At 37.0% G+C, this 15,380-nt stretch overlaps 2 protein-coding genes and 1 long non-coding RNA gene across 8 annotated transcripts; all 3 read left to right on the forward strand.

Annotated features, from left to right (window-relative positions):
- The first annotated feature begins 11 nt into the window (after window positions 1-11).
- Window positions 12-1,682, forward strand: LOC112293230 (uncharacterized). 5 transcript variants are annotated; one of them, XR_016507074.1, is made up of 4 exons: window positions 12-152; window positions 676-752; window positions 849-977; window positions 1,544-1,682. It is a non-coding gene; the product is annotated as an uncharacterized LOC112293230 (long non-coding RNA). The 5 variants fall into 5 exon arrangements; XR_016507075.1 differs by having other exon boundaries at window positions 12-149; XR_016507072.1 differs by lacking the exon at window positions 12-152 and having other exon boundaries at window positions 615-752.
- A 4,635-nt stretch (window positions 1,683-6,317) lies between these two features.
- LOC112293257 (glutamate--glyoxylate aminotransferase 2) lies at window positions 6,318-11,277 on the forward strand. The gene is made up of 14 exons (XM_024542476.2): window positions 6,318-6,600; window positions 6,743-6,808; window positions 7,012-7,129; window positions 7,513-7,594; window positions 7,705-7,792; window positions 8,052-8,210; window positions 8,582-8,755; window positions 8,880-9,011; window positions 9,173-9,238; window positions 9,357-9,421; window positions 9,698-9,789; window positions 10,040-10,196; window positions 10,500-10,630; window positions 10,981-11,277. Exons 1-13 carry the CDS (start codon window positions 6,481-6,483, stop codon window positions 10,621-10,623), a joined length of 1,443 nt encoding a protein of 480 aa, XP_024398244.1. The 5' UTR covers window positions 6,318-6,480; the 3' UTR covers window positions 10,624-10,630; window positions 10,981-11,277.
- A 520-nt stretch (window positions 11,278-11,797) lies between these two features.
- On the forward strand, window positions 11,798-14,472 carry LOC112293259 (ras-related protein RABB1c). Of its 2 annotated transcripts, XM_024542478.3 has the most exons (6): window positions 11,798-12,092; window positions 12,249-12,388; window positions 12,847-12,929; window positions 13,064-13,268; window positions 13,362-13,430; window positions 13,813-14,472. In XM_024542478.3, exons 1-6 carry the CDS (start codon window positions 12,047-12,049, stop codon window positions 13,909-13,911), a joined length of 642 nt encoding a protein of 213 aa, XP_024398246.1. In that variant the 5' UTR covers window positions 11,798-12,046; the 3' UTR covers window positions 13,912-14,472. The 2 variants fall into 2 exon arrangements, with proteins under 2 accessions (XP_024398246.1, XP_024398247.1); XM_024542479.3 differs by lacking the exon at window positions 13,362-13,430.
- Window positions 14,473-15,380: the final 908 nt, after the last annotated feature.

Here is a 15,380-nt window from a genome sequence, read left to right on the forward strand (position 1 = left end):
ATGCGTTCACGACCCAGCTTGGGTGTGAACGCGTTCGAGGATTTTGTTGTGATTATTATTCGGATTATTACCACTCTTATTGGTCTTTTGCTACTTCAACCATATCACATTGTTGATGTTGTTGTGAATTGTTGATTCAACTCACGAAGGTGGTACAACCTCTTAACTATCTTTTTCTAGTTATCATAGAAATACCTTATTAAAAATGGGTACATGTTAAAATAAAAAAATAAACAACCGAGGACCCAAAGCAGCAGCCAATGCACAACTTTACAATCACTCCAGTTTTATTTTATTTTTTGGAACAATGAGCTTTTAGTATCACAGAAAGAAGTGTGTTCTGCAATTATTTCACAGATCTTCCCAGCATATTCACAGCAGTTTGTGAGGTCCATTGTCCTGCTGCATTCTGATCAGGTTCATGTGGACTTGGAATGCACAGTGTCACTGCTCTTGTGCCCAAAACTTGCTCCTGCATGTGCAAAGAAAATGTTCCTGTTTTCTTTGTTTTTGTTTTGGTGGTGGCGATAGTAGTAGTAGTAGTTGTTGTTGTTGTTCGTCTTCTTTGAGCATGAAATCTGTGGTGGGATGCTCCACTATGATGAAGCTTTGAAGCCCTAAGAGTGAATGGGATTCTCACTCTGCTTCTCAGTCTAATAGCACTTGCAGTTGCAGACACATTGTGGTAGAGTGTAGACATCGTTTAGTCTCCTTCAGAGCAGCGTGGTGCTTCCACCAACCATGTTTAAGAAGTAAGCTCCAGCGATCTCTCTCATGTTTCTGCTCAAGCAATTCACTGCTCTCGTATTCTGCTGTTTGATGACATGTTTGTAGATTTTGACTAGTAGGTTCTCTTCCGAGGAGGTCATGGAGTTCGATACTGAGCTGGAGTGATGTTGATGGGAGTAGTACCCTGATTTGGAGCTTCTGTTGGACGAGATGCTGCCGAAGAAATCGCCTCTCATAGTTGCGAAGTGGTGATTAATCGCACCCATGGATAATAGTTTAAGTGATTTGTTATTCTTTTTTAATATTTAATTTACATTGGGGAATCTTCACTATCAATACATGTGTGAGAGTAGCAATCCTCATAACATGTTATCAAAGGGAGTACGTTGTCACTTATGTTAGCACAAGAGAAGATTCTCCCTTTCTGAATGACTTCTTCTCAATTGAGATCAAAGTTCCATCTACACCTGTCCAGGCTGACATAAGATTTGCACCTGCGACATTCCCATATAGAATTTACACCACTCCCATGGCCGTGCTCTATCTCCTTGACCAGATCACTCCATTGGAAGTAGACACTCTAGAGTATTGAATGCTTTAAACCTATGAACACTTTATCTGCGAATATTTTTACAAAAATGAAATTTTAATCATGGCTACCAAGTCAACTTCACAAGCACATCTCCTCTCACTTCAGCTAACTACACTACTTGGAGCATCAAGATAGAGATGTTGCTTATCTGATCCAAATTATGGACAGTAGTTGATGGTACTGAGGAAGCACTAACCACATCTGACTTTGCTGGCTTAATAGGCTGGAAACTCAAAGATTCCAAAGGCATATTGTAGCATTGGATTTTACTATGGCAAAAAACAAATTATCACTCTTTTTCCAGTCAAAACCTCAAAAGAGTTATGGGATAGAATAATACAATTCTACGTAAAATTGAACAAAGCTAGCCAAGTCCATCTTCACAAAGAATTATGTCATATAGAAATGACTTGATTTGAGGACATTCTACAATTCTTAGAAACCTAGCAAGTTACATTACAAGAAGATTGCCATTGCCAGTTACACTTTTATGAACATCCAATAACTTAACTTAACTTACTCATTTGATCATTATTTGATACTTAGAGAGCCTTTAATACAACACAAGGAAGACTTGATGATTTAACATTTACTCATTTATTATCTTATACCTTATAACAAAATGATATTAATAATTCTACTATATCAAACTTAAAACTAAACTAACAAGTACCTTTTATAGAAAAGACATGTTTATTAAAGCTTTTCAAATCAAACCTTCGAAGATTTAAAAAATCTATAGTGCTTAGAAGTACTAATTCAATTCCAACATGGCCATTATTTTAGTCAATCTCATTTGAAAGTACTATAATTTCCCATTACTATGGCATTTCAAGCTAGAAGGTATCTAAATATTGTAAACAAAAATGGAAACTATGTTGGTTGAAATCCAACTTATTCTTGAACTCATTCAAATAACTTCTTAAAGAAAAAATAAATAAATAAATAAATAAATAAATAAAATCATCTTTTATGCCTAATTGCATTAAGTCCAAAAAAATTACTTTTATAGTTTTTGGACTCTAAAGCAAGTCAACATATGATTCCATCTAAGGCTTTATTGTATAATTATTAAGACCTTCAAAATCCTAGAATTATACTTTTAAGAAAGAATAACACTTATTAAGCTATAAGTTTTGGTTCTATTCTTATTTAATCTAAAACATGCCAAATCCTATTAATTAAGAATATTCTATATATCATTAGTTTAACCAAATATCTTCTTTCAATTGTATAGATAACTATTGGTACTATTATATAATAGTAATTGTATAAATAACTACTAGTAATTATAATTATTATTTTTAAAAATCATCAAGCTATAATGAAAACCAATTTTAAGCCATCAATTAATATTATAATCTAAAAATAAGATAATTTATATTTTTTGGATATCAATTTTAAACCTATTAATTTTAATTTTATTAGTATAATATCATAGTTTGCTATTCACACTCTTTGATGGTATTATTGACTTGAATACTTCTATACTTGATATTTAAATCTCATGCATTCAATAGAATTAGTTATTAGACTATCTATAATTAAAACCAATTTTAGCCTTTATAAAGATTGTATCTTTGGTAAGCAAACCAAATTAACATATTCAACAAAACTTATAACATGAGCTACATAAGCTTTTGTCTTAATATGCATGGACCTCTATGGACTAATATCTATACCATAATTTGGTGGAGCTTTATATTTTTTATTATTTATCAATGCCTATTCTTATTATACACATATATACTTCTTACAAAAGAAGTCCAAAACGTTTTTATAATTCCACTCTTATAAAATTTGAGTGAAAAAAATATCTAAAAAATTAGTAATACAATACTTAGATAAAAAAATAAAAAATAAAAAATAAATCATCTCTACTAAATTTAATCAGTTTTGTGAAACTAATGGCATTCAATGCTACTTTACAAATTCTTATATTCTATCTTAAAATGGTATATTAAATCAAAAAAAAAAAAAAAAAAAAAAACTTTTTAATGGATACAATGCATAATATGCTTAAAATGAAAAAATTTAATCATTTATTTTTAGTTGAAGTTATTATAATTTTCTATTTATAGAATCTATCTTATACAAAGATTTAAAATAATTCTACTTAATATCAATTATGAAATGGCATTTGATTGGATATTCTAAATTTAATTTTTTTTGCATGTGCTACATATTCCTACATATTAGATGAATAGAGAGAGAAACTTCATGACAAAACTATGAAATGCATTCTTGTTGGCTATGTAAAATAAAATGATATTAAAGACTATAACATCTATAATATCAAAACTCATAAAGTATTCTTAAGCTAGTATATTTTTTTTTCTAAAGATAAACTTCTTTATCATCGTACATTCATGTTAGATACAAATCTAAACTTATCAATGATCTTTGATTCAACCTCAATTGATTCTTGTATAATCCTTCACATACTAGAAATTTTACTCTAAAGAATCAAGCCAAGTCAATGAACTATTAATGCTCCATAAATCTCATTGGTAGATTCTATTTAATCCCAATCTTCTTTACCAATAATTCAAAAGACAAAACTTGGTATGAAACCATTCTTTGTAGATCCAAATTTCTTAAGTGATGGTTCTATCTTAGGCATGTCCCCATATCTATGCTCTCCCTATTCAAAATCCTAGCCTTCCCAAACAACTCCACCACTAAAAACTTTTTGATGCTAAAATCAAAGGAACATGACAATCTACATACTTTTGTAATAAAAAAGTAAAAAGAAAGAAAGAAAAATAATAATAATAATAATAATAATAAATCACTTCTATCTTCATCACTCAAGCTTGTAATCTCAATTTCATAAACAAAGCCTTTTTATGCCATAATGTTTCTCACCAAAAAAAAAACTATCATAGATAAAGAATGCAAATCCTTGATTGATAATCAAATTTGAGAACTTATAGACCTTATTCCAAACAAGTCCATACTAAGGACTAAATGGTTATTTAGACATAAATACAACTCTATTGGTACATTGTTCTACTTCAAAACCAATTTTTTTGCCAAAAGATTATCATAAGAAGTTGACATAGGTTACTTTGACATTTTATTTTTGGTCATAGAAATGATCTCTCTAAGACTCTTCTTAGCATTAGCAACTTTATATGACTTTCTCATACATCAAATGGATAAGATAACAACTTTTTTAAATGGTGACATATTTGAAGAAATTTATATTTATTCAACCTCATGGTTATAATCAAACAAGTTGCAAATCTCAAATATGTTGTATTTTTAAATCTATTTATAGCCTTTAGTAGGCCCTTTATGCTTGGTATGAGCTATTTGATACCTTTCTATCAAGTCACAATTTCACAAAATGTAAATTCAATCCAAATGCTTACTTCAAACAATGCCACAATTTAATATTATTCTTAAGTCTTTACATTATCAAGCTCATATTAATTCCTATTACTTATAGTAGTTAAAAGTTAAAAAAGTTTTTTTTTTTTTTTTTTTTTTTGTTATCTCTATAGGACATTAAACTAAGAACTTCCATACTCTGGTGCTACCATTTCTGTAATTACACTCTACCAACTTTGTAGATGGAGTGATGCCAATTGAGTTGATCTACATCAAGATGTATTTTTCAAATCAATTCTTCATGTCTTCTTTCTTGGCAGAGTTGCAAACAGTCTATAGTAGCCCTCTCTTAAATAGAGGCTGAATACATAGCTGCTACTACAACAACTAAAGAACTCATTTTACTCTAAACAATTTTCATCAAACATAAATACTCAGTTTCAATTCCAAGTCTTTACTACATTGATGACCAATTATGTATGGCTTTTAGCAAAAATCCAAAGTTTCACAATAGATCAAAGCACAGTGATCTTTGTAACCACTTCTTAGAAGAAAATTTAAAGCAATATTGATATTTTGATCAAATCACTATCTAAGGCCAAACACCAAGCTTGTTTATATGATAAGTTAAAAAAACATATTATATGGTATTATATCATAATGTCATTAATGATAAGTTTAAAAACATATTATACGAATGCCAACATCTATAATTATAAGCATACAATCTATTAAAATTTTAAAAAAATTATAATGAAAGTAATATGTTGTGATAATTTACATTTTTAATCTCAAAGAATCAATTAAAACACTCTAATTTTAAATATGAAATGTTTACATACATACATACATACATATATACATACATACATAAAATCTTGGTTTAAAATTTCTAATGAATATGTTTTTTTTTTAATTTTTTATATGAGTAAATAAAAATAAAAATTATTTATGAATTTTTTTAATTTATGAATTTATTTATGAAAAAGGGTTTAATTTCTTTTGAAACCTATTCAACAATCAAACAATGTAATCAAGCTAAGTGGTACAACTAAGTAATGAAAATATTGTTAATTTGTTCATAAAAATCCGTTACTATGACATCAATGAGATCCCGGTGATGGTGAATACAGCACTAAAATAAAATAAAATGAACTGAAAAAAAAAGAGAAAAATCACTGCAACGACACAATAGGTACAAAGCCTCTATGCAAGCCAGAGCTGACATGGCAGAGTCCAGGTCCACAAATCTGGAACCCAATTCAGTTTCCCAGCCAACTGAAACAGATAGAGATGAATAAATATGGATGAATAGACGGATGTATGGATGAGACCGACCCAGTACGAATCTCGACGAATGAAGCGACGATGGTGACGGATGAGGATGATATTCGTCCATCATCCACGGTTGGACGACGTCCGCCGGATGCTGGGCCCCACCGGGGGCCAAAAAGCCTTGGCTGCGCTTCATCAAAGACTGGGGCCTTGATCCATTCGTTCCATCGTGTGGGGCTGCCTGTTTCTGTGTGCAGCAGCAGCAGCAGAGCCCTGTTGCTGTCCCCGCGCGGACCGCATCTCATCATCTCATCATCCGATCACCTCCCTTCTTCTTTCGTATCTCTCCCCCTCTTTTTTCGCCGTAATATCCATTCCCTTGCTCTGCCGCCTCAATTTAGACTTCTCTCGCTTAGGCATTTGCTTTAGGGGAATGGTGGAAGTTGTTGCATGTTGATCGATCTCCTCTAGGAATCTGCTACCGGCGTCTGCTATCGAGCACCCCCAACTCGGAGCTAGACTCTTGGCGTGGGTTCTGGCTTGGAGTCATGGCGTCGGGGAAGGTGATGGACCCGGAGAATTTGAATGAGAATGTGAAGAAGACGGTGTATGCGGTGCGGGGAGAGCTTTACCTTCGCGCCTCTGAGCTGCAGAAAGAGGGCAAGAAGGTACTGGATTTTTGGGTGGTTGGTTATTTTTGCGGAGTTGGGTTTCATGTTTTGATTTTTTTGATTTTTGATTTTTGTTTTTTTTTTGTGAACTTTGGTTTGAATCGGACATTTTTTGTTCGTTCTGGGGGGTGGGTGACAGATCATTTTCACCAATGTTGGTAACCCGCATGCTCTTGGTCAGAAGCCTCTCACGTTCCCCCGCCAGGTGACTGCCTTCTCTTCCCTTCCTCGGTACCTTCTCTGTAATCTAGTCTTGGTCGGATGGTTTCTTCACAGCAATTGTGTAAAACTTGAAGGAATTTGAAGGAATCGTGCATGCTCGCCACCTTGATTACTCTGAATATTATAGAATTTGTGGGGTGCTGGGGGAGCAAATAATCTCTCTGACCCGCAGTATCTCTGCCGCAGGTCATGGCTCTGTGTCAGGCGCCCTTTCTGATGGATGATCCCCACGTGGGACTACTGTTCCCCGCTGACGCCATTGCCAAAGCCAAGCATTATTTATCTATGACCTCAGGGGGCGTGGGTACGTCATCAATCTCTCTTCTTCAAGCTTGGAAAAGCTACAAATCTCTGTTAAAATTGAAAGAGCTGTTTTGATACCATTAAACTACAACAAGGAAGTTCGATGCTTTGCACATCTGCCGAAAGTGTAGTTTTATTAAGCGAGAACTAGAACCAGGTAAATCTTGTCCGTTTGCGAAATGTGGACTTCATCACCTCGCCCTACCGTAGAATTTACGTAATCACTATCTCGGAGTAATGTTAGTATTCTTCGGGGAGGATCTTACTGTCGTGCTAATCACTTGATCGGCTTTGCAACATGAACCGTGGAAGGCATTACATTTACAAATGTCAGAACCATTTGAATTTACGAAGCCTTGATTTTTTCGTTAATTTCTTGAACAGGAGCTTACAGTGATTCCAGAGGACTTCCGGGGGTGCGGCAGGAGGTTGCAAATTTTATTCTGCAGCGTGATGGATATCCTAGGTGAACATACTTTGGCTGTTCAATCAAAGCGTCAGAGATTTTGAGCGATACTGCTTCTTGAATTCTTCATCGTTTGAAGAGTAACAAATAAAAGTTTGGTGGAACTGCAGTGATCCGGAGAATATCTTCCTCACTGATGGAGCTAGCAAAGGGGTTGCACAAGTTTTGAATGCCCTCATCCGTGATGAAAAAGATGGAGTAATTTCTCTAACTGTTATTACAAGATTGTTTTCTTTCTCGACACACTTAGTCGCTTTGGTTGAGATCAACGATAATGTGAGGAATGTAATAACCTCCTGATTGCGACTAGGTGAATTTCATCACAATCAGTGATTTTCATGTAATTTTGTGTGCATCTGTGGTCGCTGCCTGCTTTTCCAATCCAATAGTGATGCATAGAGAAATTACTGTTGCTGAATCAATGAATCTTAATATCGACGCGGATTGCATGGTGCAGGTCCTAGTTCCCATTCCACAATATCCTCTATACTCTGCAACAATTCAGCTCCTAGGAGGCACACTGGTGCCCTACTATTTAACTGAAGAGGAGAATTGGGGAATGAGCATTAACGAGTTGCGTAGATCTGTTACTGAAGCTCGGAGGAAGGGAATTTGTGTAAGCTTCCTTTCTCGTGTTTACGAACTTCTCATGTGTGTTGTGGTCCTCAGCCGTCGAATCTTTCGGAAGAGGACAATTCATTCAATGGCAGTAATGTTCTTGGGCAGATACATGGATATTGAACTATAGTCATTATGGTCCAATGAGTACATTAATACAAGTGATGAAGCTGGTTCTACCAGTGCGATATTAGCTGTACACATGGCTGGACATGTTCTACAAACCACGAAATTAACCACTAATTGTATGGATATCTCTTTGGTCCAAAAGCATAGTTTTGTCTGTAAGGACTTTCACTTATAGGTAGCATAAGGAACTTTGTATGCCGGTGTATTCTAATCCCTTGTTTTGAACCATGTCACATTCAGGTGCGAGGATTAGTATTTATAAACCCAGGTAATCCAACTGGTCAGTGTTTAACAGAGAAGAACCTGGGAGAACTGATCGAGTTTTGTATACAAGAAAGAATTGTGTTGATGGCTGACGAAGTTTACCAGCAAAACGTTTATCAAGATGAGCGGCCCTTCATCAGCGCGAGAAAGGTATCCCGTTGCAGTATTACCACTTCTTCTCTTACGAATACATCAAGGCTTCTTCTGTAATGTTTGATATTGGTACGCATTTTTCAGTATTGTTTAAACATGTCTTTTTTCTTTGGCGATGTAGGTTCTGATGGGCATGGGACCCCCAGCCAGTGAAGCCTTGGAGCTGGTTTCATTCCACACAGTATCAAAGGGTTTCCTAGGAGAATGTGGACAGCGCGGTGGATATTTCGAAATGACCAACTTTCACCCCAAGGTTCCTTTTACTTATCAAGAGCACTTTATCTCACTATGTGAAGATACGTATCTTTCTTCATTGTTCTCGTATGGAACTTTTAATGAAGCATAGGTGTTCCATGTTTATCCATATCAAAATCAGGTTATCCATCTAACTGTTGTTACTGGTGTTTTGCCCAGACCGTAGATGAGCTCTACAAGGTTTCCTCCATAGCTCTGAGTCCAAATGTCTCTGGTCAAATCATGGTACGTGTTCTAAGCTGGATAATATCTTAATGTGTTGACCCTCATCCTAGACATTGTTCACAGTCGTAAGGTCGAGTTACTGGTCCTGAATTGAATATTGGATTTTTCTGTGTTGTAGATGGGTTTGATGGTCAATCCTCCGAAACCAGGTGACATTTCGTATCCTCAGTATGAGGCAGAAAGGTATCTATTTAACCCCATATGGTTAAGACTAAGTTATGTGATTCCACTGTTTGTTTTTGTTGGTGACATTGACAATTCGACCTCATCCTTAAACGAATTCGTGCAAATCAGTCCTGTAGTTTGATAAGTGGGTTAAATTTTTTCTTATTAGATTTCTGTGCGTGTGCATGCTCGCGCACGCACACAAGATAGATAGTTATAGATACAGAAGAGGTTAAAATGTGAGTCAGAGAGATAGAGAGGATTTTGACTATTTGAGTTGGATTTTCATTGCAGTAAAGCTATCTCATTGTCCTTGAGAAAAAGGGCGCATATCATGACTGACGGCTTCAACGCGTGTGAAAATGTTGTCTGCAACTTTACTGAGGGTAATGATCTAACAAAACTTAGATTTATTTTATCGGTTCAGTTGATTTGAAAAACCGCTCTGCTGGTTTGATCTATTGTCATGCATCAGGTGTGAATGCCCGTGACTAAAAACCCATCCTTGCAAGTATGTACTGCATAACTATACAAATCCTTCAGTTTTAGAGAGATAGTTTTGGTCCAAATAGGCATACCTAAATTCGATTTTGGTCTTGTTTGATGTAATTGTTTTTACTATGAACGTGGTTGTAGGAGCCATGTACTCTTTCCCGCAGGTAAAATTGCCACAGGCAGCTGTTGCGGCTGCTAAGAAAGCAGGGAAAGCCCCCGATGTTTTCTACTGCCTGAGGCTTCTTGAGGCTACCGGAATCTCCACCGTTCCAGGTTCAGGGTTCGGCCAGAAAGAGGGGTACGTTTTCTTGAAGTCGACCTTATACTGCATCATGTATTGGCGCATATTTCTGAAAGTCTATTTAGCTATACATTACTTTGTGTTGTTTTTTTGAAACTATTTTCTGAAAGAATCATGATTGTGTGTGCTGAAGTCCTGCTCCATTTTTCTGTTCTCTTGGTCGAACTAAACCGTGCAGGAGTAGTCGTTTAAAGGATTGATTTTTCCGATTAGTGTATTCAAGAAGGTTTGTCATAATTTTAAGTTGCATTTTTGTGACAAAGATCACATTACAAAGTCTCACTGAGTGGTGTTGCTCAGGACCTTTCACGTGCGGACTACAATTCTGCCATCTGAGAAAGACATGCCTGGGATTATGGAAAGCTTCAAGAAGTTCAACCAGGACTTTATGGCACAATACGCCGATGCCAAGTCCAAGCTCTGAGGATACGGTAACCTATACCACCTTCATTACCAGTCCTGGTGGTGCTGCTTGTGCATGCATCACCTGCCTCGTGTAGTTGATCTTAGGCCGTATGATTGCATCTAAATCAAGGGCACGCATGAAAACGAATGCCAGAAAGATGCAACTCCATGTAGACATGAATATACTTCGTCTTATGTATTCCTCTTCCACTTTGAGTTAAAGCGGGTGCCTTCATCTTGTACCTCGCCATTTATGATACTGTAGAAGTTGAACTAGATGTAGCATTATATCAACAGCAAGATCACGTTGGAGTGACATTCTGTATCTCCTAGTGGACCATGCTCAGCTTTTCTGTGATTGCTTGGTGCCTTGCAGGTGAATTAAATTTCTGAGGTATATCCTCTGTTTACTCTCACTGTCACTTTTATCACATAACCCTCTGCAGGTGCTGAAAGTTTGGTGTACTGCATGGTTTATTGGTCATCTGAAATGGGTGCACAAATTTTTTTGGTTTGCGGTTTAGACTGGGAAATTCAGATCAAAATTTGGTAGAAATGTGGTCGGAGGTTGGCAGACATTCGAATGCTGTTTGTCATGAAGAAAGACAAAAAGCTGGCTAAAGTCAAGCTCACATTTACAAAATGTTTAATAAAAGCTAGATTTTGAAAATTATTCCATTTTCCTTAGTCTGAGGGCCCTTTGGGACTTTCCTCGCTTTAACCCCTTAGATGTTGTTCGTTTGAGACAGAAAGCTGCACCTTCAATCAACTACATCAAAATAGAAGTGTTTTTATTCCATTACTCTACTGAAGATATCCGTGGCTCAGTATGGCCTCAGTAAAATTTAAGCCCTAAAGTGGTAGGATTACATGCACGTGGTGAAAATTTGTGCTGAAAAAATCCTTCCCTCTTCACCAATTTTAGCCAATAACAAGGTTAAGGGGTGTTTTCGGATAAAAGTTTTCAAAATTTTGACTGGTGTTAACTTTCCAGAAGGGTGAATTTGCCAATAATTTGAAAAGTTATTTACGATTGATTCTGTGAATGAAAATTTAATGAATAATTGGATTCAAAATTGGGCCCACATGGGAAAGAGCCCAATGAGAACGCAACAAGAGAACCCAGTGGGACATGAGCAGAACAGTAGCGAGGAAATGGTGGCGTTAGTGTTTTGCTTGTCATGAGATGCTGTTGTTGTCCTGGGTTGCGTTGTTGCCACAAGGCTCCTTTTGTTGTTTGGATTACTGCCCCCAGTGCGCAATCTGAAAGAGTCCTGCATGCTTCCTAGGGTTCTTTACTTCTCCTGCTCCTACCCTATCCGAAGCGCCTCTCTGTAGGTAGTCTGGCTTTAAGTTGTTCCTCAGTTGCGCGATTTGCGTTTTCAAAAGGTGATTGGTGTAATTTGTGAGGTGGATTTGTCGGGGAGTAGAAGTTGGGCACCATGTCATATGCATACTTGTTCAAATACATCATCATAGGCGACACAGGTAGTGTCTCTCTGACTTTGTGGATGTTGTTTTGCTCATTTGTTTTTTTACATGTTTTTGATAGTGAGGAGCCGGTTTAGGGTTTGTTAGAATATTTTGAAAAGTGGGTAACTGCCGTGAATTCGGAGTGACTTTAATGGTGGGTGGGCGTGGCAGGTGTTGGAAAGTCATGCCTTCTGTTGCAATTCACCGACAAGAGGTTTCAGCCTGTGCACGATTTGACCATTGGCGTGGAGTTCGGGGCTCGGATGGTTACCATCGACAACAAGCCCATCAAGCTTCAAATATGGGACACGGTATGTTCGTTACCGTACCTTTGACATAGTGATTATGAGCCACTTAGGGCGCGACCTGGTCTATCGCTGAGAAAGGTGAACAGGAAAACTTGGAGGTTAATGACACGTGAAACTGATCACCGTGGCTGGAGGAAAAATATCAGCTACTGAATCATTCAGGATGGAATTATGAATAGATCAGTCGATAGATTGTTTTACAGGGAATAGACATCGTCCTAAGTTAATTTATTTCATTTATTTGAAGACTATTTTGCGTGTACTCATGACTTCCATTCTATTATCAGGGTTTAACCGTGTGGATTCTGAATTGCTTTGAGAATGATACGCTAATGCTTCTGTAATGGTCGATGTAATTTAGCAGATAAACTAGTCAGCTACACAAATTATAAATATATATTTTCTGTTTAGGCATGTTATATACTTAGACTAAATGAACGTTGAATTTTCTTACTTCTCAGGCTGGCCAGGAGTCATTCCGGTCTATCACGAGATCTTACTATCGAGGAGCTGCAGGGGCTTTACTTGTTTATGACATCACCAGGTAATTGGCTGGTGGACGTCTAGCTGAAGATAACGGGATCGTTTGCACTGAAGTTTATAGTTCTAATGGATGTATTAAGCTACTGAATCTGATGGCCTGCTGAATAGACTAATCTTTGTGTCGTCGAATTGCAGGAGAGAAACATTCAATCATCTTGCAAGCTGGTTAGAGGATGCAAGGCAGCATGCGAATTCGAACATGACTATTATGCTCATTGGTAACAAGTGTGACCTTGCACACAGAAGAGCCGTCAGCACTGAAGAAGGTGAACAATTTGCGAAGGAGAATGGTCTGGTATTCATGGAGACCTCTGCAAAGACCGCTCATAACGTGGAAGACGTGAGTTGATATTACACACCTTGCTTCTTTTGTTTGATTCACTGTTTGTTACTACCTCTAGGTATTTAACTGGAGATCAAATATTTTGAACAGGCATTCATTAATACCGCAGCCAAGATCTATCAGAAGATTGAGGAGGGAATTTTCGATGTCTCTAATGAGGTTCCGCAATTTTCACAACTCTAATACTGCGAGGTTTTAGGAGTGTTGTTTGGTGCTCATATCCTTCCATCTTTTCTCAAACAATATATTTTTTAGGGTTTAAGAACTACTGAGAAATCTCGAATTCTAGTTACCCTCGTATCTTAGGGTTTGTATTCTTGAATTTCTAATCCTAGTCCTGAGAAACATGAGCTGGAGAAATGCATATAATGAGATTATGAATGGAAAGGATCTGTTGAAGAGGTGGAGTAACAAACCTAATGAGGAGTCACATTTTCCTGTGATATAACTTTCTGTGGGATGGAAACCTTCTAAGCTACCAGTTTCTAGCCACGCTTGAAAAGGGAGTTGTCCACTAACGCTGAAAATATTTTTTTGGCAGTCATATGGTATCAAGGTTGGCTACGGAGGCACTGCTAGTGCTGGTACCGGAGCTACGGGAGGCGGTGCTGCCGTTCAAAGAAGTGCTTGTTGCGGTTGATATGAACCAGGCTGTTTAAAATACGTGGTTTATTCTAGGGTTGAGCCAGTTTGAGATCACAGGAGAATTTATTCTTTCTATTCCAAAGCCAATTGTTTTATAATTCCCTGTTATACATAAGCTTAAGCATATCTCAAGCGTAGCTTATCAAACCCTGACATGTCCAGCGAGCACATGCTACGACTCGTTGGATATAACAATCACGCAGTTGTTTTTCAGGTACTGTATGTAGTTATTGTACTTTTTTGGCTACTGGTAAGTCGCTGTTGTGATTCATGACCTTTAGGGCATCCAAATCTGTCGTTGGGCATTGTCAATTCTGGAAGCAACCTGAATTTCATTTCTTTCCAGGATGTAATCGTAAAGGAAGTGATTTGGTGTAGCTGAGGTGAACTCCTTAATAAGATTGTCCTCGTCCTGGTCTCTGCGAGGATGGAGGTGTTGGCTTTGGAGTTTGTGGATAAGGGTGTTAGGTTACACTCGATATTTGTTGATATTCAAGATTTCTAATGAAATTCCAAAGCAGTTATTGGCTCTATGGAGCTTTGTTTAATTGATTAATCACGAGTTGCGTGATTTTCCTTCAAGACTATGAGGTTGAAGTGACCTGCTCAAGTTTTCTCTGAAATAATGCTTTGACGGAAAGGAAATTCAGTCAATCTATGCCTGAACACCTGATCGTCTCTTTGTATCCCTTCAGAGAAGAATGCTTTACGGCTTACAAATTAGGAAAAATAACAGTGGTACACCAAATGGTAAATTCTTGTATCTTGCGTTTAATGTAGACTTTGATGGAGAACATGGAGATGAGATGGAATGAAATTACAAGCACTTCAGCACGGGCGTCAGCCTCTGCTCTTCATCTTCGATATATGGAGGTTAGATATAATCATCAAAAATTCTTTAAAAATAAAGTCAACCTGTGGGCCAAACATGTCTTCCTTGAGGTGAAGCTCTCAGGAAGTGATGAGTCCAACATAATTCCTCCCTTCATACCAACAACGAGTTGCTTACAGCAATAAATTCAATTATTGACTATGATGCGTACTTTGAAATAAGTTGCGTTATTTCCTAGGGCTGGAATCACAATTGGTGAATCGTCAAGCCTACTTAACTGCTTTGTAATTAGCTGTCTGCGTTCTCCATTCCTTCTGTACCACACAAGAAGTTGCTTATTCTTTCTAAATTCTCCTGTTCTCAAAACGAACAAATTCAGCTAGATGCAAATGGTGAGGGGAACTGTCTGCATGCTTTCGTCGCTTCCTTGACTTTATCCCACACATTATGAAGATAATCAGGGTAGTTGATACATACGAAACTGTCGTATTTTGACCTAGAAGAACTTAGAGCTTGATCCTCATCACACTATTTAATTTCCAAAGGAATATTAACATCTTTAGATTTGAACCTCTTCAGTAGTTGGTTTTATGGTGAAAACCGTGATGAGGTTAAAGTTCACTATTCTGAAC

The sequence above is a fragment of the Physcomitrium patens genome, chromosome 16, assembly GCF_059467195.1.
Source record: "Physcomitrium patens ecotype Gransden chromosome 16, ASM5946719v1, whole genome shotgun sequence".
NCBI lineage: Eukaryota > Viridiplantae > Streptophyta > Bryopsida > Funariales > Funariaceae > Physcomitrium > Physcomitrium patens.

Excerpts from the sequence above, each read along its gene's own strand:
- LOC112293257 (XM_024542476.2), top strand. The coding sequence starts at position 6,481 with ATGGCGTCGGGGAAGGTGATGGACCCGGAGAATTTGAATGAGAATGTG. Across the intron at positions 7,793-8,051 it reads TCCGTGATGAAAAAGATGGA|GTCCTAGTTCCCATTCCACA; the intron begins GTAATTTCTCTA and ends TGCATGGTGCAG. Across the intron at positions 8,211-8,581 it reads CTCGGAGGAAGGGAATTTGT|GTGCGAGGATTAGTATTTAT; the intron begins GTAAGCTTCCTT and ends TGTCACATTCAG.
- LOC112293259 (XM_024542478.3), top strand. The coding sequence starts at position 12,047 with ATGTCATATGCATACTTGTTCAAATACATCATCATAGGCGACACAG. Across the intron at positions 12,389-12,846 it reads AGCTTCAAATATGGGACACG|GCTGGCCAGGAGTCATTCCG; the intron begins GTATGTTCGTTA and ends CTTACTTCTCAG. Across the intron at positions 13,431-13,812 it reads TTTTCGATGTCTCTAATGAG|TCATATGGTATCAAGGTTGG; the intron begins GTTCCGCAATTT and ends TTTTTTTGGCAG.